General features: G+C 31.8%; 2 protein-coding genes across 2 annotated transcripts in view; one reads left to right on the forward strand and one right to left on the reverse strand.

The window, feature by feature from the left end:
• LOC149782685 (uncharacterized) overlaps positions 1 to 22,370 on the reverse strand; it is a 57,494-nt gene that overhangs the window by 2,792 nt on the left and 32,332 nt on the right. The window contains exons 2-6 of the mRNA XM_089934176.1: positions 3,858 to 4,170; positions 3,082 to 3,162; positions 2,524 to 2,646; positions 1,742 to 1,863; positions 15 to 207 (exon numbers count right to left, since the gene is read on the reverse strand). Coding sequence (XP_089790302.1) covers positions 15 to 207; positions 1,742 to 1,863; positions 2,524 to 2,646; positions 3,082 to 3,162; positions 3,858 to 4,130 — 792 coding nt within the window. The 5' untranslated portion in view covers positions 4,131 to 4,170. The remainder of the gene's footprint in view (positions 1 to 14; positions 208 to 1,741; positions 1,864 to 2,523; positions 2,647 to 3,081; positions 3,163 to 3,857; positions 4,171 to 22,370) is intronic.
• LOC149782686 (uncharacterized) lies at positions 9,831 to 21,543 on the forward strand. The gene is made up of 10 exons (XM_089934670.1): positions 9,831 to 9,901; positions 11,789 to 11,873; positions 12,197 to 12,274; positions 12,526 to 12,634; positions 12,915 to 12,949; positions 13,498 to 13,591; positions 14,221 to 14,375; positions 15,209 to 15,379; positions 16,176 to 16,277; positions 16,949 to 21,543. Exons 1-10 carry the CDS (start codon positions 9,831 to 9,833, stop codon positions 21,017 to 21,019), a joined length of 4,971 nt encoding a protein of 1,656 aa, XP_089790796.1. The 3' UTR covers positions 21,020 to 21,543.

The raw sequence follows: 22,370 nt of genomic DNA on the forward strand, positions 1-22,370 counted from the left end.
TACTAGTTACAGACCTCATCCTCGTCTGTTATGGCAGAATATTTTGTCGACGTTCTGTATTTAGCACTCATGTCGTTTAGAATCGCCTCACGGGCCTTATCGTGTCGAAGTTTTCGTTTTTCCTTCATAACTGGATCAATGTGAAACTCGATCTCCTCTTGGACCAGATCTGCGTATTTGTCAATCTGTCCATTCTCTTCGAGATATCTGAGCAATAATGGGAACAATTACCTTGCAGTATTAGAAGAATCAGTACTTATTTGGTGCTGTATGATATGTACAGCCTCCACGTAAGAAAACGTCAAAGTTGACAATTCAAGTCCTCACAAAAAGAATTATATCAAATTATTAAATTTGTATTGCTATTACGTTGCTGAATATACGATTTAAAATAGTGTATCTCTAACCGTATGTAAAAAGTTTGCATGATATAAAAATCAACATTTGAAGAAGAAAATTACTTTCCAATCTATACACAAGGTCAATTTTTTTTTCTCGACGGGCCAATTTTCTTAAGGCTGTTTATATGGATCGTACTGTTTAAGTCTTGGTAGGCGATAGTGACCTCGAAACAATTTTTACGCTTGAACGTTTATTTGGTATAAATAATATCCATAGACAAATTGCATTGTTCTTTAAAAGATAGTATGGTTGTCTTTATGATGCATTTACAATTAAAATGCTAGGTTAGCAAGTGATGATTATCGATAATAGTATCTAAAGACCATATTTTAATTAATCTGGTGTTATTATGATTGTTATTAATAATTAATCTGGCGTGATTATATATGTTATTAAGACAATGTCTCTTTATGTTAAGTTGAAGGCGATGAATATCCATTTTCTGGGGTGCTAAGATAACACAAATATCATCAGATACAATCTATGTTTTGTATGACTATTGGTCTGCTAAATGCAAGAAATTTAGTGTCACATTCAACAGTAACAACACTCTTTGTAGTTCGTTTTAAGCATTCACTGTCAATATTATTTTCAGGATTGTCTTTACTTGCCATTCCATCTTTAATAGCTTTAATGTACATATCCAAGCTATTCGATCCATCAGGTATTGTAGGTATGGTAAATGAATCGTGGTAATAAAAATATTGCAGATTATTATGTTTTCCGTTTTATCAACTGTTTAATTTGCTAATGAATGCAGTTTTTATGTCACTGTTACTTTCTCAAAACATAATTTTGTCATAATTAATGCCATTTTCTATGGCACGAATTACAAGGGAAAATCTTCATTCTATTCTAGAAGCACAAGCAGATAGACACACCAGCTACAGTGGCTAACACACATTCATGCTCTTAAATCCTAATGGGCATGCACGCGTGCATATTCATATGAATCCTTTGTGAAATGTTTAAATTTATTGCATCATCTGAATTTTTTAGGGGTTGCAATTTAAATTTTGTTGCAGTTGGGTTAATTTGTGTTACAAATTGTATATTTTCTCTCATTCACATGTGTGAAATTGATACGTTAGATATTTTCTTTTGCACACTTTATATGTGTTTAAGTATTGGTTTAGTTTTTTTTATATATGCCATGATATACTGTATGTGTAGCTAATGGTTTTCTGCAAGCTATCTTTTTCTCACGTTTAACAATCTATATGTATGATTTGGGTACTGTTGTCTATATTGTTGCTATTCATATCTATTGGAATAATTTCTTCTGAAGATTCTAGAGTTTTACAATAATTTGGCAACGTATCATTTAGCCTTATCGTACCTTTTCTGTTTCTCGAAAACATCTGGTATAAGTGCAGTGACGTCACCACTGGCATAGTCAATCATTTCCTGTGTCAAAGGTCGCTTTGCCCAGTAATCATTTTCTTTCTTGCACCACTCTAACTACAATACAATTACAAAGTTACATCGTACATATTTTTAATCATACCATGTACATAGTACCTTCTCACCATGATGACAGAAAACATGACAGAAATATGCTATAACAACCAATGTTATTTATACAAATAAACGTTTCCTCCAGCACTGGGCCAAAGAATCAATTCTTGTTAGTATACAAGTTATATTTATTGCTTAATAACGTTTTCAACTCTGCTGTTTAATTTGTCTTTCTCTTTGAGCTAATCGGCTTCAACTTTGTCACGAATATACATGCAATGTACATATATCAATTTAAAGATTATACTTAGTCAAAGTTGCATGCAGACTCATTGAACAAAACTGAAAACAGGGAATAGTGCATCCTTTAACATGTATTATTGCAATGTTGAGATAAGTTTCGGTCACACTGCAAATTTTTATGTGGAATTATGCAAACATATGGTAATTTGCTGCGAAACACTTTGCAACCATCAAAAGAAAAGAAATCACATATATGACATATTCATCAAGGTACACATGTTTCTTGTTTCCCATTTTCTTAGCATTGTATATTAGCATTGTTTTCCCATTTTTGTATCACTAAATTTGACAAGAAAATATTTTTCAAGGATTATCAATTCGAATAATAAATAAAAAAGCATTTGAAATATGAAGAACAACCTTCACGTCATCCTTGGCTTCGTACACCTTCGCTGTGTCCGAATAGGTGCTACAAAGTTCTGCAAGCTTCAGTCGGTATGGAAGTCGGCGTCCCTTGTGTTCCGCAATCACAAGATGTGCCACCTATGAGTAAAAAGTAGAGATAATAATTATACTTATCGTTTGATGTAAATTCGTAAAGTAGAAGCCGGTCCACAATTTATTTAAATATACAGTTTACATATGGGTAGAATTGTAGACCTGGAAATACTTACCTTAAAAGAAATTATACCTCCCTTCCTACCTACCTACCTACGTACGTACCTACCTATCTACCTACAGACATAAATACATGCCGACGACATGCCAACGAATACCAACAATACTTAGTCTTCTTTTTAAAAAGCAACGCCACTAAAATAAAAGAAGACAATAGCCCACGTCTTTTCAATTTGTCCTATTAATCTTGGTGGGTTGTTGACAAAGCTAAACACACGAGTCCAAATTTCATCATTCTCCCATTATGCCAGATTATATCCACTTTTAGTCAGGCATTCAAAAGGTAATTTTATTATTTACCTGCGTATCAAAGACGTTATCAAGCTTGATGCCAAACTGATGGAAAAGGGCTGCACTGTCTCCAGAACAGGAATGTATAACCTAAAATATAATTAGTAGTTAAATAATGTATTTAGTTACATTAGTTATCAGGATGCTAATATATATATATATATATATATATATATATATATATATATATATATATATATATATATATATATATATATATATATATATATATATATATATATGTATGTATGTGTGTGTGTGTGTGTGTGTGTTCTTATTGAGTGAACATTTAATTGAGGAAAATTTCACTGAAAATATTGATGTGAAGGTAAAAACTTCATTTTGATTGGTGTCGGTGTTACAGAATACGCAGAGTATGAATGAAAACGTTTAGTAAGCATGTCACTTTTCCAGGTCTAAATAGACAATGCCTTCCTAACAAGGAACCGGAAGTGCTACAATTTGGTGTATCACAAAACAAAAAATAGTATCATCGTCTTCACTAATATGAAAAGGTTTGTTTTAAAATGTATGTCTCAAAATAAGAACACTGCAATACCAGCACAATTTCGCTAAATCTAATTCATTAGGACAACGAACAGAGCGAAATCAAAAACGTAATAACTAATAGTTAATTTATGCGATTGAATCTCAGTATATATTGACAAGACTATTATTAAAAGGAACGTAACATTTTATTGATGTTAAACCAATCTATTTTCGAAACTAATTTCCCAATAGTTTGTTTGTTGCTACAGTCTTATCCGTGTATTTTTCTTTTCTACCTTCACTATCTGTGGTGATGAAAGAACTTTGTCCAGACCCGTGTCCTTGAAGAAGCTTTTGTCTTGTTCCTTTTCATTGTTCATGACGTCAAAGAGGTATACATCTCCGTTGATCATCCCAATTTGCATGAGTGTAAGTGGCCCTTTTGTGCCAAGATGGACGCCCTCACAATCCACGGCTATAACCTTCTCCTGTTGTAACTTTCTTACTGCTGATCTACATGCTTGTTTGTCTCGCGGGGAGAACACTAAGACTTTGGTTTCTGAAGCCATGTAAGACGTTTGAATGTCACAATCAACGATGAGTCAAATTCTGGAACAAAATTTGAATGAAATCCATATTTTAAGAGAATAGGTAAAAAAAAATAAGATTTGATTTAATTTTCATTTACTTTCTTTTTATAGGATATTTGCCTTAGTTTAATATCATTTCTACAGATGAAATTTCTACCACTCTATTTTAAACACTAATGTGTTTTATTGTGTAAACGATTTGAAAACACCGGTCTTTGGTTCGTTCCAATAGAAGCTATCCAGTGTTATACATCTTGAACTAAAGGAATGAACATTCCTACATTTATATCCTTGCCAATTAATCGTTACTAACATCCAACAATGGGTTTCTAAATAATAATTACATTTATTGATGGCCTACGAATTTGGGATTTTGTGAATGAAAACCTTATCATTCCTAATAATTGAGGAACATACATCTCAGTCAACAGCGGCATCTGTCTATCAAATATTTTTAGAAGAACTTACAAGCTCGCGCTTAGCAATTTAATCATCCAGCGGGGTGTGAATGTTTCCGAAATCGCCTGCTGGGCTGGCAAACATATTGGTCAGATAACTGCACATAATGAGCAATTATATACCGATGAAATATTTGAAATCAGGCAAGTACTTTTAGGTGATCCTGTAATTTAAAGGCTGTAAGATCTGAAGAATAGGAACACATATCACAGGATTTAGGAATGGGTGTTATTTATATATGACAAAGGAAAGATGACATTTACAAAGTTGAAAAGATTAGAAGATTAAAACAATGAACTGTAAGAAGTATACAAATTTAAAGTGGAAATCGTATGATGAACCGTTTACAGTGTGAACCAGCTAAAAGAAAGAAGAGCAAAAGTATATCATTAAATGATGTACAATGGTTCACACTTCTCTAGTTTGCAGTTGGACTCCTTATATAAGCGAGTATAGACGCTACACTGTGACAATATTGATTAGCAGGTTTCTTCAGATCGAGAACAACAGGTCGTCCAAAGTGGGATTGATTTTATCTGACGTGAATGCTCCTTTGATAATGTTCAAACATACCATATGAGGGGGGATAATGGAGAAATCCTACCTTCATTAAATATTCGTACATTCAGATATGCAAATGTATCCTCTAAAAACGATGGTTTTGATTGGTTGTACAATACATTCCTCAGAAACAATCCCATAAACCACCAATTCTACTTCCTGCTTCCGCTTGAACCAAAATTCGTGCGAACGCCTTTCAAATTTGAGCGATAACGATTAATAATTGCTGCATCTTAGTTACCATATTCTCGATTCATATATATTTAAAAATTGTTAGACATATATGTAATTATAATTAATCACGCTTTGATTTATTTTACAGTTTATCATAGTGCGCAAATTTAACAAACTAGTTTGTATAGACCATAGTCACGTTACCAACTGCCAGACCAATTTGAATTTTCGTTTCAGTCCTTTTAAGTTTTATCAGTTTGACTTTATTTGCTATTTGTTGTGAATATTGGCTGAATTTATTTGATATTGTACTTGCATTGCTAAGTTTTTTTGTTCATTTATATGTATTAGTGTTTAAATTTGATTACTACCTAAGTAAGAAGTTTGCATATTCACATACTAGTTAAGGTATTGGAACTGATAGCGTGAAGAATATACTAGAAAATATTTTATTAGTTATATTCATTTGATACGTTTTTACCCCAAGATAGTAGTTTGTTTTCTGAAGTGTTTATGATTAACTTCCATTTTATTACACTTGATCTGGTGTGAAAAGTATAATTTAGTGTTTATGTAATTTATATTTTCTTTTTAGAAAGACAGTTACTTCTTTTAAATAGTGGATATTCATTTCATATTCATTGTATATTTTGCATAGCTGCCGCATACTTGTCAGAATGTCGAGGAGCATTTTCGTTGCAGGTGATTCCAATTTGAAGCAACTCAGTTGTCTTCTGAATCTTCCCAACTTATTCCTGTTGACTATTCCTGGTGCGAAATTGGTTGGAGATGTCACCAATTTTAAATCCAAAGTGTTAGATGTTGTCCGAGCCCAAAAACCTGACCTGCTGATTCTTCACATAGGTTCGAATGATGTTGGAAAAGATGTTAGCATATTTACAAGGTATTTTTACTTGTAAATTTGACTTTGAAAACATTTATTATTTGTGCCCAATATTTGCAGCATAACTATTATAAATTTCTATTGTATATTTAATTTATTATATTGATCTTACAGAGTACAACTGGCTAGTGATGAATTCCAAATATTCTCTCTAATTATAATATGACCAGCATAATTTTCAATAACAAATTTACATGATTAGCATCCATATTGACTACTCGTCATACAGTCTAAGACATTGACCCTGATATTTATGTTTTGGGGTCAATGTTTTATTACCAAATTAATTGTGCTTGTGTAGCATGTTTTGATGTCACCTAGCATCATATTGAGAAGTCAGATTTCAGAAATATCTCAAACTTTATGCAGCCCGTATTGATGCTTTTCTACAAATTAAAGTCACAATGATTTAGCGAGATTGTTCTTACTCTGATGCCTTTTTTCTAATAAATTAAAATTCTCACACAATCATGTGGACCTGATTTCAAGTTATGTTGGCCTACATTTCATTTGCCTGAAATGTGATTTATGCCGGGAATGCCATAATCAGATTAAGTTGAAGTATGTTTCTTTAACAAAATGAACAAAAACATAAAAGTATTGAAGAAAGTGTTTCAGTAGCTTCATTTAATTCAAGATTCTTGTCACAATTTTAACTGATTTTGGTATTCTCAGCTTCCAACAATCTACATTTATTAACTAATAATCCACCAAATGCCACAAATAAACAGGCTTAACATCAGGAGGAGGGTAACATTAATTAGGTAATACATATTGCACTTTATGACAATACAATTTTTACATTGCTACAACAAAAATGAAGTGTGTTGATTGTTCCGAAATCTTGCCATATGATGTCAAAATGGGATATTTATTTTTGCTTAAAGCTTGAGAGTTGAACAAAATAACCCTGGTAGCAGATGTTTTTAAATTTTTGTATCATTTTCTTTATATTTCCCAAATGGCAGCAGTTACTATGGTGGTGAATTTCTGAAATTTTCACAGTTTTATTAGTCATGTTTTGTTTGCATTTAGTTAATTCTTTTTGTGCACTTCTTGCTTTCAGTTGTTACAGAGACTTTATTCGTCAGCTGCTGGAAATGAATCCCACGATGCTGGTCACTGTTTGTGGAATTCTGCCTCGAACCACCAGTAACTTTAAATCTTTTCATTGGAACTCTACTGTTTTACCAGACTTACAAAGAGGATGTGCTGCACTAAATGATGTCATTATGAGCTTAAGCCGAGAATGTGATAAGTGCCATTTTATTGACTATAACCCATTGTTTGATCGAAGTATGCATTTGGCACGTGATGGACTCCATGTAAATATAAATGGTGCATATGTATTGAAAACAGTATTGGAGTCATTTGTTGTTAGTTTGGACATGGAGCAGGTAAACAGCGCTGAAAAATTGTTGTCCTTGGACCTTGTCGATACCCGTATGTCTTATGCGGATGTAGTGAAGCAGTTTCCACCCAGAGATAAACTTAAGTCGATGGATTACAAGGATAAGGTGACTAACATAAATTATAGTTTTTACATAAAATCTAAACTTGCTTTTAACATGAATAAGGTCACATATTCACATCAGTCTATATTTGGTAAATGATTTTGGTATTACAGCAATATGTCCATGTTAAATCATAATGTTCTGCCCCTATTTGTTTTTAGAAAATGTCAACTTCATGTTTGTCCTTTTTAAAATGACAGGTAAAATTATTAATGTGCTTATTATATACTTAAGAGTAATTGGACTGACCAAAGTACAGAATTTTTTGTTTACATATATTAATGTTTTATAATTATTTCATTTAAGGAGAGCTGCAATTTTAGCAAAAAGCCATTTATTCCCAAATTCAGGAGGTATAAACGATACAGAGTACCTGTTTCAACACGAGTTAAAAAGGTATGAGCATTTTGTATTAGATAGAGATAAAGATAAATTGAAAAATGTATCATCTAAAGTAAGAAATTATACTAAAGTCTCCCCTGCCCCCCCCCCCGCATTGTTATCCCTATTTTCATGAGTCAGTTCGTCACATTTTCACATTATGGCCATAAATCTGTAAAGCTTGATATTTTTTCAATAAAATCTGGGTCAATTAATCGTCTTGACCCGGCCACAACGTCTTTTGAATAACTCCTGTCTTGAATTATATGTTGTATAATTTATTTATATTGTCCTAGTGGTGTCATATACCAGTTTCAACTACATGTTCCACTTCATGGTTTTGAGTCAAAGGTTAGGTTAGGCCTACGTCAGGCTTATCCAGGCTGCAACTTTTTAGCGATATCTGGGTTTTCACAAAGATTTCATAGAATTATTCATATGAAACGTGAATCATATGATCATGTGTCATATCTACACCCACCCATAAATTGTGAAAGTCATTGACACATCTATTGTTCATAGATCAAAACTCTTATACTCTAGCTTTATCTGTGCAGTAACTTTCTTTGCCATAACTATCTAATGCCTACTAGTTTTGCACTAATATTTTAGCGGAATTGTTTCAGTCGACCTGCTTTGTGTTGGGGGTGAAAGGTTGAATCAGATATACTACATGTACAGGCTGGAATTGTTATAAGAATTCTGATTTTTCACATATACAGTGATGTTGGTTATATAAACTCACACACAGAAAGCTTGGAATGTCCAGATATGGTTCAAGGGTTGAAATAGACATAATGTAGCTTTTGTCTTGTCTCAGAGTTTGAAAGTCTTGTTAAATTTTAAAAATAGTTTGAGGAATTGTTCATATGAATCCGATGCTGTCAAGTCCACTCACACTCCAAAAAATGAATGTCAGTTTCTCATAGTTGGTTCCAGTTATGTGACTTTCAGCCTTAACCATCTCACAGTGTGTTAAAATGGCATTAAACATCAGTTCCATCACCATCACACCATTGCCTTTTTGAACATCAAAAAAGTGGGTGTGGGAAGAGACATTTTTATTTCTTATTAAATCTGAAAGATTTTATAAATAAATTTCATGATTATTGTTAGTCTATTTTCCAAAATGTACATAGCTCGCTTGTTTCATAAGTTAGGTTTCACAGCTCAGGCAGATATATCATTCACAAGAAAAAGATATCAATTTTCTCATCCTGACATGCATCACTTTTATCTCTGCTTTATATTTATTTTAATTTCAATAAAAATGAAACTATTTTCAGTCTCGTAGAACTAGAGTTTGTTCTCAGAAAAGGTTTGTTTTTCTCATGTTTTTATTATGTTGATTCCCCTTTTGATATTTCATTTCTGTTCATTTTTTACATTTACAACTAAAATGATTAAAGGTGGATAAATTGTAAGCCAATTGTCAGGTTATATTATATCATTAATCATGTTGGAAAAGCAGAAATATTTCACATTTAAATACAGAAGATTTCTTATTTACATAACAAGTTTTATTCTTAAAATCCTATGATTCAATAAGTACCATCATTATTCTAGTTGAGTTATAAGACCAGAAATTTACCTCTGATGTTGCATCTCATTTGTATTGCAATCACATTTCAGTAAATGCATATTAGCCCACTGTCATGATAATGTGTGACACAATATGTCTTTGGCATGGTTTTGACATCACTATATACCATAGATGCACAAGCCCTTGCCAGTGGGCCTAATCTGGCGTGTGAACAGTAATAATATTAAAAAAATTTGTTTTCAGCCCTCGATTGGTCTTAGAAAATGCAATCTGGTCTTTGGCCAAAACCGGTTTTACACCCTGGCTATAGACTGTGACAAGGAAACCTTATAGTTATGTAACTGATAAATTGTTAACGCTTCATTAAAAATCCAATAAAACTAATTAAAATCTTTCTCAGATGACTCCAGTTGCTCTTTATCAGTTACTATACAAATGATGACATAAATCATGCCACCTTATAAAGTTAATGCGATCTCTGAATGTGGATGTTAATTTACAGTACAATTATCTTTGTCACAATGTGCATGTTAATTTACCATTAAATAATCCTTTCATCAGCACATAATGAAATCATGCAGTGTGGCATATCTTTATTTACAGTACAAAAGCTCAGTATGTTCACTACCTTCTATATTGTTATTTTTTTATAAAATTACTAGTTATTATTCAGTCATAACAAAATGTGTTCATTATGGACCAGACTGGTTTCTTTTTTCTTTCAATTCATTTTAATAATGCACATACTTCAGAAATGAAATTTGTTATATTGTTACTACTAACAATATTTGTTTTAATTTTTAAAAAAATTCCCCTGGCCTGGAGAAGTATAAAACCACTAAAAAGAATATATACAACACTCATGCAATGAGAATTTTCAATTTCTTTAAAAGGTATTAAAATCGTATTGGGGTTCCTGTGGGTATTTATGACAGCCAGTGTGTTTCAAAATTAGTGATTAGTTAACTTTTCAATTATTGTTATAATTTATAACCTAAATGCATTTGTTTTTACTTCATTTGTACATTAAATATTCAAACAATATTGTTTACTGCTTTAATAATTGTTTTATATTTTGCCATACATTTATATGAAACATAAAAATTACAATATTTGGCATTCTAAGAAATAGAGGATTGGTACTGTACATTTAATCAATTATGTAAGGCCATGCCTGCTATAGTTTCCAATTATAGAGATTATGATCAATCCTGCAGCTTAGTTAAAAAATATGTTAACCTATTCTGCATGTCTATTTATAGATGATAATACTGAATCTGTTCACTTATACAAGAGCAAAATTTTCACACTGATTATATATTTGATTCAAGTTTATTCAATGTGCATGTGTTCATTAATACATACATTATGGGTGTGTCGATTGGAACCTGTGTAAAAGCAGCTTCAGTTTACATACTTTGTTATAGTTGTTAGTATTTAATATTGTTATTTTTCTTGTCTTTCTTTTCCCTTTTTCCAAGTGATATTTTTTTACTTGAGCAGGAAAATAATCATCAGTTATGCTATTGTTTGATGATAGTAATTTACTGATATCTGTACAGCTGCGTTGCTACATTATGATTAATAAATCATCTGAGAATTGTTAACTGGTAGTGCTTGTGTACTGAACATATATACCATCATAGATTAAGAATGGCCTATTCATTTCTTTTTGTGGAAAACTGACATTGCCAGCAATATGAATCTATCTTAACTTTTTATATAAACTGCATATTTGCTAAATGGTAATAATAATTGAAATTACATTTTTATGCATCTTTATTTCACAATAATATTTTATATTAGAGTGAATATTCTTCATCAGATTCCACCCCTTACAGCCAATGTGTGTAGCCATCATTATAATATTGTTCGCATATTCTTATTTTTCTTTAAAAAAATTCTCTTGAAAGACACGTACGTATTTTTACATTTATAATTCGAGTGACGCATTTGCCAGGTCTTTTATTTAACTGTATCAGGTGTCCTTTTTTATGTGTCAAGAGTTATTGCTGATACTTTGATAAGTTTGTTTCAATTAATTTTTTTCTCAGGAAAATAACTATTGAAATGTTTTTGATGATATATACTTTTTATGCAGATTAGAGCAGCATGAGATAATAGTGCATGTCAGTGAGGATGTTGCTGTAATATTGCCACCAACAGCTATTCATAACATATACAAGGTAATTGTTTAGTATTAAGGTATAAATGTTAATTATCAAAGTATAAATGTTTCAGTCTGAAAGTTTAAAAAAAAAGTTATTGAATAAAAGACCGGTGCTGTTTGCGGTATTATAGTTTGTTATAGAAACTACAGTGAAAGTAATGACTTTGGAAATTTCCTTTTTTAAAAATATATGATAATATAATTAACAAGGTATTTATTTATAAATTTCAGAGCAAATGATGATATAGGCACCTTTGCATATGACTGTGTTAATGACAACATTTGTTGTTATCAAATTTGCTTGATTTTGTGCCATCATATAAAGTTTAACTTTTTAAGGATCGACATATTCATGCTGCCTGTACACACCAGAAACCAAAAGTGAAAAGATTCATCCAGAAAATCATCCCTGCAAAGGTAAGTAGAAAATACTATACAATTGTTTTTTTCTTATTTTATCATTCTAAATACTGTTTTGTGGCTAATGTTTTCACATTTGACCAGTAAAGAAGAAATCTGATCTTGAGATTTTTTATATATATTTTTGAATCACTGTTCTTTAATAATAATGAATACTAAACTATTAAAAAGTGCAGCATTGTTAACATTTAAGTGCTTTTCTATTTTCCTAAAACACTATTACTGTTGAAATATTTTTATTTTTTTAGGTATTCTGCTGTCCTGAGTGCCGTGTGAAATGCACTAAGGAAGACTTTCTTTTGAACCATTACTTGAGCAGACATGTTCCTCATAGAAAGAAAATGGAGGAGATCATGTGTATGTTTCTTGAAGTAGTTATTGCCAAATTATTATTAAATTTTCAAAAAATTAACCCAGTTAATTTGCTTATTCTTGATGAAATAGATGCATTACAATTATATTGTGTTATATATTTGGTGCTTTTGACCTGTAAATTCTGTGATATGAAGTTGATTGTTTTTCATTTTCCAGCATAGATACACAAATATTGTTTTATTCCTTAATTATTACTTAGCTTTTTGTTTCCTCTTTGTAAGCCTTTTCTTTAATCGAATCTAAAACATTTATTCCTTTCCAGATAAGGATGCTTCATTCAAACCAAACCATATGAAGGTATGATATATATTAGTTTCTGCTTAAATACAATTCAGAACTTAATAATTTTAATTATGTTTACCAAAATTATATTTTGGCTTCTTGTGTTAAGGCAGCCATCACTTGTTTTGAATGAGGACAACTTATACTACTTCGTTTGTTTAGTTTGTTCCAGAAATACTTACATAACTAATTCATGGTGTACATTTTTTAATTAATGCATATGATTCATGATTGGGTATTTGCGCGCACACACACACACACACACATAGTTACTTCAACATACACATAAAGTTGACTTAAATAAAATTATTTGTGAAACCTTAATACAGTCCATGTTATATTTTAATGTTCCTATAATAATATCTTGAAAAGATATCAATTTTCTTTTTGATGATAATAATTCATGCATAAATTAAAATTTATCTTCCAACAGAATCAGGGTACAATTTTCATCTTTGTTGATATCTGTGTATGTATAGCTATTTAATACTTCTAGTGTCCTATTTATAAAATGCTCAACAACCCTCAATCATTGGCTTTATAATGAATTTACCCTTTTACAGGATGAGATATATACTTGTAAAGCATCCAGTCACATAAGTTCCATAACTGATAGTGATTTTATTGCATTGGATGTTCCTGAAATGCAGTTATTTGGTAAATATACATTTCAGTATTACAGTTATGTATCTGGTCTGTTTACTATTTTCATCTCTCTCACTTTCTGTGTGTGTCTATATATATATATATATATATATATATATATATATATATATATATATATATAGTGCCATCCTAATGTGCCGTTTTATTAAGACTGATGTATAGAATGTGTAAAGTGGAACTTTAATGTGACTTAATCGTTTTCCCTTTATTTAATTTGAACATTATTTTGTGTCTTTCACAATAAATGATTCAACATTTATTTGTCAATAAGGCATGAATAATTTCCTTTCAGACACGATACTCAGCTTTGTGGATTTAATGCCATATATCATCCGTGATAGTCATTTTTTATCAGAAAGAAAACCAGGGTATTACGATATAATATTTACTCTGGCTCAAGACGCTGATGCCTTTAGTAATATCATTAAGCAAATTATCAGATCTTTCTTATGCTGTTTCTCGCCATTGTATAAGCACATACCTTGCATACTCATGCAAAATTCCTGTCAACAAAGTGATGCCATGCCACATTTAACATCACCTTGAATACAGTTGTTGCATATTGTTGATGGATGTTTCGTTCATTTATTATTAAATTTATCATCTTTATCAATATATAGGCATGAAATGTGAACAAAGAGACAAAAGAGATCAAACAGTGCTGTCAAACTGTTTGTCATTTGTAAAGAAAATTGCTGCATTTTGTTGGAAGAACTTTGCAAAAATGAAACTGATCCTTTCTGGTGATGTTGAAGAAAATCCTGGACCTCCAGTGGTAATTATTTCTATATTGTCATCTATACCTTTGTGAGAAAGCTTGCCAGAGCTTCTTATGGGTTGGTTGTTTTTCCTGGGGTTTTCCCTGGTTCTTCCTCAACCAATTAATACGGGCTCCCATGTATAGCCTATCGTGTGCTAAAAAATGGTGTTAAACCCCACAACAACAACAACAACATACCTTTTGGGTACACACATTTTATTTTTTTCTCCCTTCTGTTCACAATATATATATTAAAAATTATCATACGAGGAATTGATATGTATATCACTAAAACAGAATATGTATCAATGAGAAATAAGTTCTAGGAAATTCCTGATCGGCAAATATAACTAGCAGTAGTGTGTACAGTCAGAACTGTGAAAGTTTCTATGCAGTGTGAGTGATCTTAATAAACCAAATTTAACTCATTCGGCCCCATAGGTTTTTGTCTTTTTTGCCTGAAATGTTCGTAGGAAGGACATTTGGGGTACTATTTTTGAATACATCGTAATACAGCTGTTTTAAACAAATTATCCATGAGAATAATGACTAGTTGTATTAGAAACATCAATTTCTGCTTCAGGGCTTTGAAGTAGGGTACAGCCTCATCACACCTACAGACAGGATCGGGGCTGAATTGGTTAACTGCCAGTGTTTCCTTAATATACAAGATGAGCATTTTAAACTTATTTGTTTTCCTGGTCATCTTTTTCTCTTTTTTTTATACTTTTAAAAGGTAGGAAAATACTTTCAAACAGGTTCAGTTTTGTTTAACACGTGAATTAGTTCTCATAGTTACAGTATTTTAGTTCCCCATATCATGCCCTATTCTACTAATCTCTCTCTAGATCGAATGTTCCTGGGAATCTTGCACAGAAACATTCCAAACAGAGCAGCTTTTAGGACAGCATGTAATAGGTCATATTCATCCTGGCATGTTATGTCAATGGAAAGACTGTGCTTTTACCAGTTACGATGTAAATGAGTTGGAAACACATGTATTAAAACACATTTATTTGGTATGTAATCTTACAGTTTTTGCATTTTTTTGTCTACATTGTAGAGTGTGACTCAGTTATTGTCATATATTTCTTTTTTCATTCATTCATGAATAATGTAGTCCTTAAAACATAATAATAGTGCACTGAAACTTTTGAAAATGTCAATCACATGCTACAGTCATCACAAATTGGTTACATCACAGACAAAATTAAATAAGTTGGGCTATGAAAATTATTTGGCCTAGAAAAATCTGCTGTGGCCAGTAACACTAGTTTGGTCCTTATGAAGACCTTAATCATAATTATAGTAACTTTGTAATGACAATATTAACTGCTTCATTATTACAATTGTACTTATTTGGCTTAAATATTCCATATACTGTGTAACATATTAAAATAATCTTCTTCATAGTAACATTAATGAAGAAATGTATTTCAGCAGTGGCAGGTGAAACTGGAAGAGGAACTTTCTTTCAAAACCAGCTACAGCATTAGTCATATATAAAAGACAATTATTTCTGATGACCTAACCATGTTTTTGGTTACTTGCTATGAATTTCTTCATCTTTAAGTTGTGAAAATCTGACTGTTGGTGAATGAGAGCCCAGTTCTTTATTCACTGTCATGTTTTTAAGGCCATCTTGATTATCATATGAGTTAATTCTTGGACAACATTTGAATGTTCAGAATATATTTTGTTTTCAGCTTCTTTATGTACTGTTCTCTGGAATATACATGATATTTAAGGTTTTGTTGTAATGAAAAAAATAACTTATTTTAAACATTTAAAAAAAATATTTTATCACATTTGCAGGAACAGTTTTCTTTTCATTCCATTGAAGAATGGCAACAAGCTTTACCTCTTGGACAGTTATCAAAAATAACTAGTGATCTGCATTTATGTCCAGTGCCATTGGTGAGATATTACAATGATGGTCATTAGAAATGCGCCTTGAAATTAAAAAATGCATGTTTTTGGTTCACTGATAGTTCTATTTATCACATAGCTTTCATTATCATATCAGTTATCCATATTGTATGGTATAGTTAAACTTAGGATTTCTTAATTTTCTGTGATCTAGTTTTACCTTTATTATTTTGTAACATGAAATTTTGTGACAGTTTCTTAATATTCCAACTTTAATTATTTTTCAGTGGATATTTCATGATAAGTTTTATTTCATTTGCTGATTTGAAAGTAATTATTTACCTAAACTAATTTGTTCAGTTCCTATATTTTTTTTCCTCTTACGTATATAAAATATTGTTATATGCAGAATGAGCAGTTATATTGGAACTGATTAAGACAATATTCCACTCGAGGAATAGTTTAATTATAATGTAATACATTACTACTAATGCGTACCTTGATTATTTTTTATTTTTTTAGGTAATCAGCTCACCCTCTTTTCTCATTTAACTTTCAGTCTGTGTGTAATGTCTCTCATACATAACAATCTGCATAGTTTCCTAATAATTAAGCTCATTTGATAACATTTTGATGATAACAAAGATCTTTATAAAATAGTATTTATAGTGATATTCAAGATGTTTTATTTACAGTTAACTTTATTTTTCTGTCAACAGCGAAGCAAACTGCATCTCCTTTTACTGGATGAAGATTTCAGAATGCCACCAAAATACCCATACACTATTGAAGATCACAGCCAGTACTTATCTATGCTAAACAGTTCCAGTGCTCGTGAATTTGAAAAGCAAACTGCAGAATGTATTTGCAAGAGGCAGCTTCTAGGAGAAAAGTGGACAACAGATGACAGTATAGAAGTTAAAACTCCTGTGTCAAATTCTTTACAGCAGGAAGCCACATTACATCCTACAGATATTAACAATAAAACTTTATCCAGGAAAAGAAAGTCAGATTTATCAGAAGTTAGCATTGCTAAAAATGTGTTTACAACCAATTTGGAAAAGTGCCATAAAGCCATTTACATAGAGCATGACATCATCAGTCAGTTGATAGAGTGCCATTTCATGGATTCGAAGAATAAGCAGCTTCAACAATTTGAGGATGCTGCTATAAATATAGCCACTTTTCCTAATTGTACTGAGGGAGTATTCGTATTTACTTTACTTAAAATTATAAATGACAGCAGTGAAGCACCATTTTATTATATGCGATATATTGAATCAGGATATTATCAAAATTTTATGGTGGAGAATTTTTCACATCTAATATGTGAGAAATTGACTATCTCAAAAGAATCACTTTTCTTGTGCAACATTGCCACTGATGAAGATAAAAAAAAGATAACACAGAGGAAAATGAAAGGTTCACATAAAAGTCATAGCAGACCAGATAAAGTATATAAATATAATTTAAGTAATTTGAAGGAAAGAAAACTACAACTTGCAGAGCATGCTGAAAATTTCACCAACTTGGAATTATGTGCCTGTTTTGTTCTTACCACTCGCAAAGGATTCACTGTTAAAATCAGCAAAGATGTATCGGATGCCTATTACATGTCCTGTGACAATGAAATGCTGAAGACTCCTGCTATTCGTGATATCATATGTCATTATCCAGAGATCAGAATTTTGGATCGTTATGAGAAATCTTCAGTAGACTTTCTAAAAAGTTTTGCTTCTGTTGAGTCTCTATATGAACAAAGTATTATGCTAAATTTATTATCAAATGACCATGGAATTGACATAATAAAATTTCTGTATCGCTTTTCTATCTGTTATAGTGCTAAATCATTAAGGAACAAGGCGCTTTATCTTTACAAGAACAAACAATTTGGTGAATTATTCAAAGTCTACAGAGACCTTTGCCAGGAAAATGATCACAATAATAGTGCCAGTGAAAATATTGTGTATCATGCTGAACCTGCGCCAGTACGTAGGAAAATGTTCACACCACGTGGAAAGATTGTGACAGCAGAAATGGTATTGAAAACTGTTGACCTAAAGAATGAAAATGTAATGAAAGATATAAGTATCTATGATAATTTCAAGAAACAGCTACTTGAATATGGAGATTTAGTTATACAGGTTTTTGATGAGCACAAATTAATTGCTGTCATGAATGACTATGATGATGAAACGGGAGAATTCAAGAAGTCTGAGTATGTCGTGACGACAAGGGAGCAGTTTGAAAATGGAATGTTCTACACTTGTACATGTAAAATTTATCGCACACTTTTAGAATGTTTCAGTGATATAGAAGAAGAACAGTATGATGCCTTGGATATAAATGGTATAAAGTGCATGCATTGTCGAGTATTAAAAGAAGATATTTTTCCAAATATTGAAAGTGATGAAAATGCAGCAATTACAAACATACAAGCAGTGATACAGAGAAGTCTATCATTCAAAGATATGAAGGTAGTTGAGTTGTCATCTTGCCGACCAAATACAAAGAAATTTTCAGTCTTGCATGATGATGAAATTTCATTTGTACATTTAACGTTCAGTGACCGTGTTCAGCGTTTTATACTTTCATGTACAAATGGTTTCTGCAGAAGTAGAAAGGGATTCAAAAGAAATGTAGATTTGCTCACTAAAGGAGGAAACCTATGTTGCCATTTGCTGGAACTAAAAAATGCGCCTCATTACTGGATGGAGTTTTCCAATTGTTTATTTAATGATACTGCAGATGATTTGCAAACTGAAGCCTTTACTGAAAGTATGGATGTTGAAATGAATATTGAAGACCAGTTTTCAACAGGAAATGACTCAAACTTTAATGTCAATGATGGACTTTGGTCCTTTCCTTGTGTAAGTACACATTCAGCACGAAAACAGCAAGATTCAAAATTGGCCAAGAACATAAGGGAAAGATACATTTGGATCACTTCAGACTTTAGCAATATCGAAAATGGTTGTGTAAAAGGACCTGACCTTGTGAATGAGATACCAGAGTTTTCATGTCAGTGCGGTGCTGGGTGGACTGATTTAGATCATTTAAATGGTAAAACTGTTTTTGATCGTACATTGACCATTTACACAAAAATTGCACCAGTGCATTGTAGAGTTTTAACACGAATATGTGTTAAAACTGAAGCACCATGTAAAATAAAATGGGATGAAGGGCAATCTCTGTGCATTCATGTTGCTACAAGGGACACTGCTGCAGGTGATGAGATTGGATGGGCATTTGTAAACCAGGTTTTGTGTTCTAAATTGACGTTTTCATCATTTTGTGACCTTAGAACTAAAGATTACCGTGAATCAAATCCAGATTTCCGCACATTCATGGATCATGTAGTATTTAGGAAATGGTGGTTCAGCTGGGCTTCAAATATGAAGATAGATTTCAGAAAACCCTGTCCAGTTTGTGGGTTTGCCCCAAATCAGCTTGCATGTGATGGAACGAAAGTTGGAGTTGGCTTTCGCAATGCTAACTTTGAGGAAATAAGCAAACCAGATGACCCTGATACCATCTTACCAACACTGCACAGAAGAATGACAAGATGTTTCCTTCCTGACAGGACAGGCATTGATAAAGATAGCTTAAAACAAGCCAGAGAACATTTGCATTACATAAGCAGTGTAATTTTAAAAGAAATACCACAGCAGGAGATTCTGCCACATGAAGAACAATTTAACAGAAATAATTTACTTTTGTCTTTGTTATGTGATTCAGTTAAGCCGGTTTTCAGACGATTTCTTGCACACATGTCAGAGGATGAAAATATTTTACCAGATGAAAATATTGCATTTGCTAATGTTGTTAAAATGTTGTCTACAACAGCTCCTATCATTAGCTTGATCCCTCATACGTATTTGGATTGCATTGTAGAACTTTTGGATCATATGACAGGAGAAAAGGTTAATAATGGTGGAGATCTTTTCTTCAATAGAAAAATGCAGGAAATGCGTGAATATTCACCTGAAATAAGAGATTTGATTGCAACATCAATGCTTGGCAACATTAATGAGAATGGTGAAGATTGTATACGCCAAGATGTAGTTGACTTCATTCGTTATTTAATAACACAAGTTAGTGAAATAAATGTAACTCCAGCTGAACCTGCATTGCCACAGTTTGGTACTTATAATCCTCCAAAGTTCGGGAGAGCATACTATTTTTCTGAGTCGGGAAAGAAATTGCGTTCAGTCAGAAAATTTTCTATTGACTGTGAAAGGAAAACAACATTGGCTTATGATGATCCACCTTTAGATCATGATCACTGTGAAAAATATTTCTCTAAAACTCATATTTCCGCACCTGGTACTTCATCTTTATTTCTTTGGTTCTGTCCTAATCATGGACATTGTTATGGATTTCATATGACAAATGCCGAAGGACGTAAAGACCCATCAGCATCAATTTATTCCCACTTGGAAACTCCACCAAAGAATATATTTTATGATTTTGCATGTAATCTCCATGAGTATTGTTTAAACCGAGAAAGTGGCTTTTTTAGAGATGTTAGATTCTTCCATGACATTTTCCATGGATTTGCTCACAAATGTTCCTGTGCATATCGATCATCAAGACTGATTGGATTTGACTCTATAAATTCTTCAATATGTGAACAATTTAACAGTTTCATTCAGTGTATTAAATCATCAGCTCGTCAAATGACCCAAGAACATTTTTGCTTCTACTTACAATTTTTCATACATGAATGGAATGTAAGAAAAAGTGAAAGGTATCAAAAACAAATGACAGTTGCTTTAGCTGGAGTTTAGATGTATGTTATAGATCATTGGAACACCTTCATATTCTTAAATTTCTTTGCTGCATTTTACATTGTTTTGTTTGATACAATTTCTGGGTATATTATTGCAGTTGAGGGAGTAATTTTTACTCCAAAATTTAGATGTGAAACATATTTACAATATATAAAATGATCATAAACAGAGACAAATTTCATAAAGTAATGTAAAGATACTTTTTTCTATTAAAAAAATGACATTTGATATTATTGTTACACATGATAAGATGTCAGATTAAGTTGAAGGTTGAAAAAGCATCCGAAGATTCCAAATAGGTACTTTTGTTTATATTTCTAAGTTTTTAAAAGACTTATTTTCGTAACTACATTGAAATAAACTTATTACGGTTTCTACTGTACGTTATTAAGCAGTATTATAGTAAACACATTCCAGATTTTCCAAGCTCAGTTTTTTTCAGATTATTAAATATAAGGGTTTATTGTACATGAAAACAAGAATCACAACTTTTTGCTTTATTAAAAATCGTTGCCATCTTTTCCAGTAGCAGCATACCTTTATTCTTTCAATAGTTCACTGACATACTAACCATCATTGGTACTCTGCCATAAGAAATGTTTAAGTTTCCATTGGCTCATATGTAGTTTGTCTTGTGCTTTCTTCTCTATATCCTGAGATATGTAAAGTTTCCCATTTTTCAATCAGTATCCAAAGATATGCTTCCCATGTGAGCCTGAAGTTAATTTGCATTAAACAAATCTCATTTACATGTTCTAGCCTCACAAAATATGGCTTCATTTTTTTCCTATGCCGCCATTCCAACTTTTCAACATCCTTTACCTGATCACAATTTCCAAAGCCTAGATCTTTTTAATATCTCCAGTCTTTGCCCACTGTTTCAGCTTCTTAGGGTTTTCACATTTGTTCTTTTGAAGATTTGTCCTTCATGTCTGCTTTTTTTCATCTATTTTTATTTTGTTTATAATCATTTTTTATTATACTCATCCATAATACTATAAATACAAGCTTTAGTACTATTCACTATTGCTGCTATATCTTTAATCAAATGTACTTGACAAATGTATCCATATTTTAACACCCACTTAGACATTTTTATTTGCTCCATTAAACAAAAAATTCTACATTTATCAATCAACATTAGCAATTCACTTCATCATTACCCGACCACTATCACTAATTTCTTTTGGTCTGTTACACTTTAAACATTTGGATTGTAACTGACAAACTCTGATAAAATTATTTTACAATCCTTATGTTTCTCCAGTCATACTTTAAAGAATTATTGTTCATTTTACTACTGTATTAAAAATTATACACTTATATTTTGTGGTTAATTTCAAAAATG

Source organism: Sinohyriopsis cumingii, chromosome 15 (genome assembly GCF_028554795.1).
Source record: "Sinohyriopsis cumingii isolate HCF-2022 chromosome 15, ASM2855479v2, whole genome shotgun sequence".
NCBI classification, from domain to species: domain Eukaryota; kingdom Metazoa; phylum Mollusca; class Bivalvia; order Unionida; family Unionidae; genus Sinohyriopsis; species Sinohyriopsis cumingii.

Bases quoted from the DNA above. Each gene is read 5' to 3' on its own strand.
- LOC149782686 (XM_089934670.1), top strand. From the start codon at position 9,831: ATGGTTTTGACATCACTATATACCATAGATGCACAAGCCCTTGCCAGT. The intron at 9,902-11,788 runs GTAATAATATTA...CTTTTTATGCAG, and splicing joins CCTAATCTGGCGTGTGAACA to ATTAGAGCAGCATGAGATAA. The intron at 15,380-16,175 runs GTATGTAATCTT...TCACATTTGCAG, and splicing joins TATTAAAACACATTTATTTG to GAACAGTTTTCTTTTCATTC.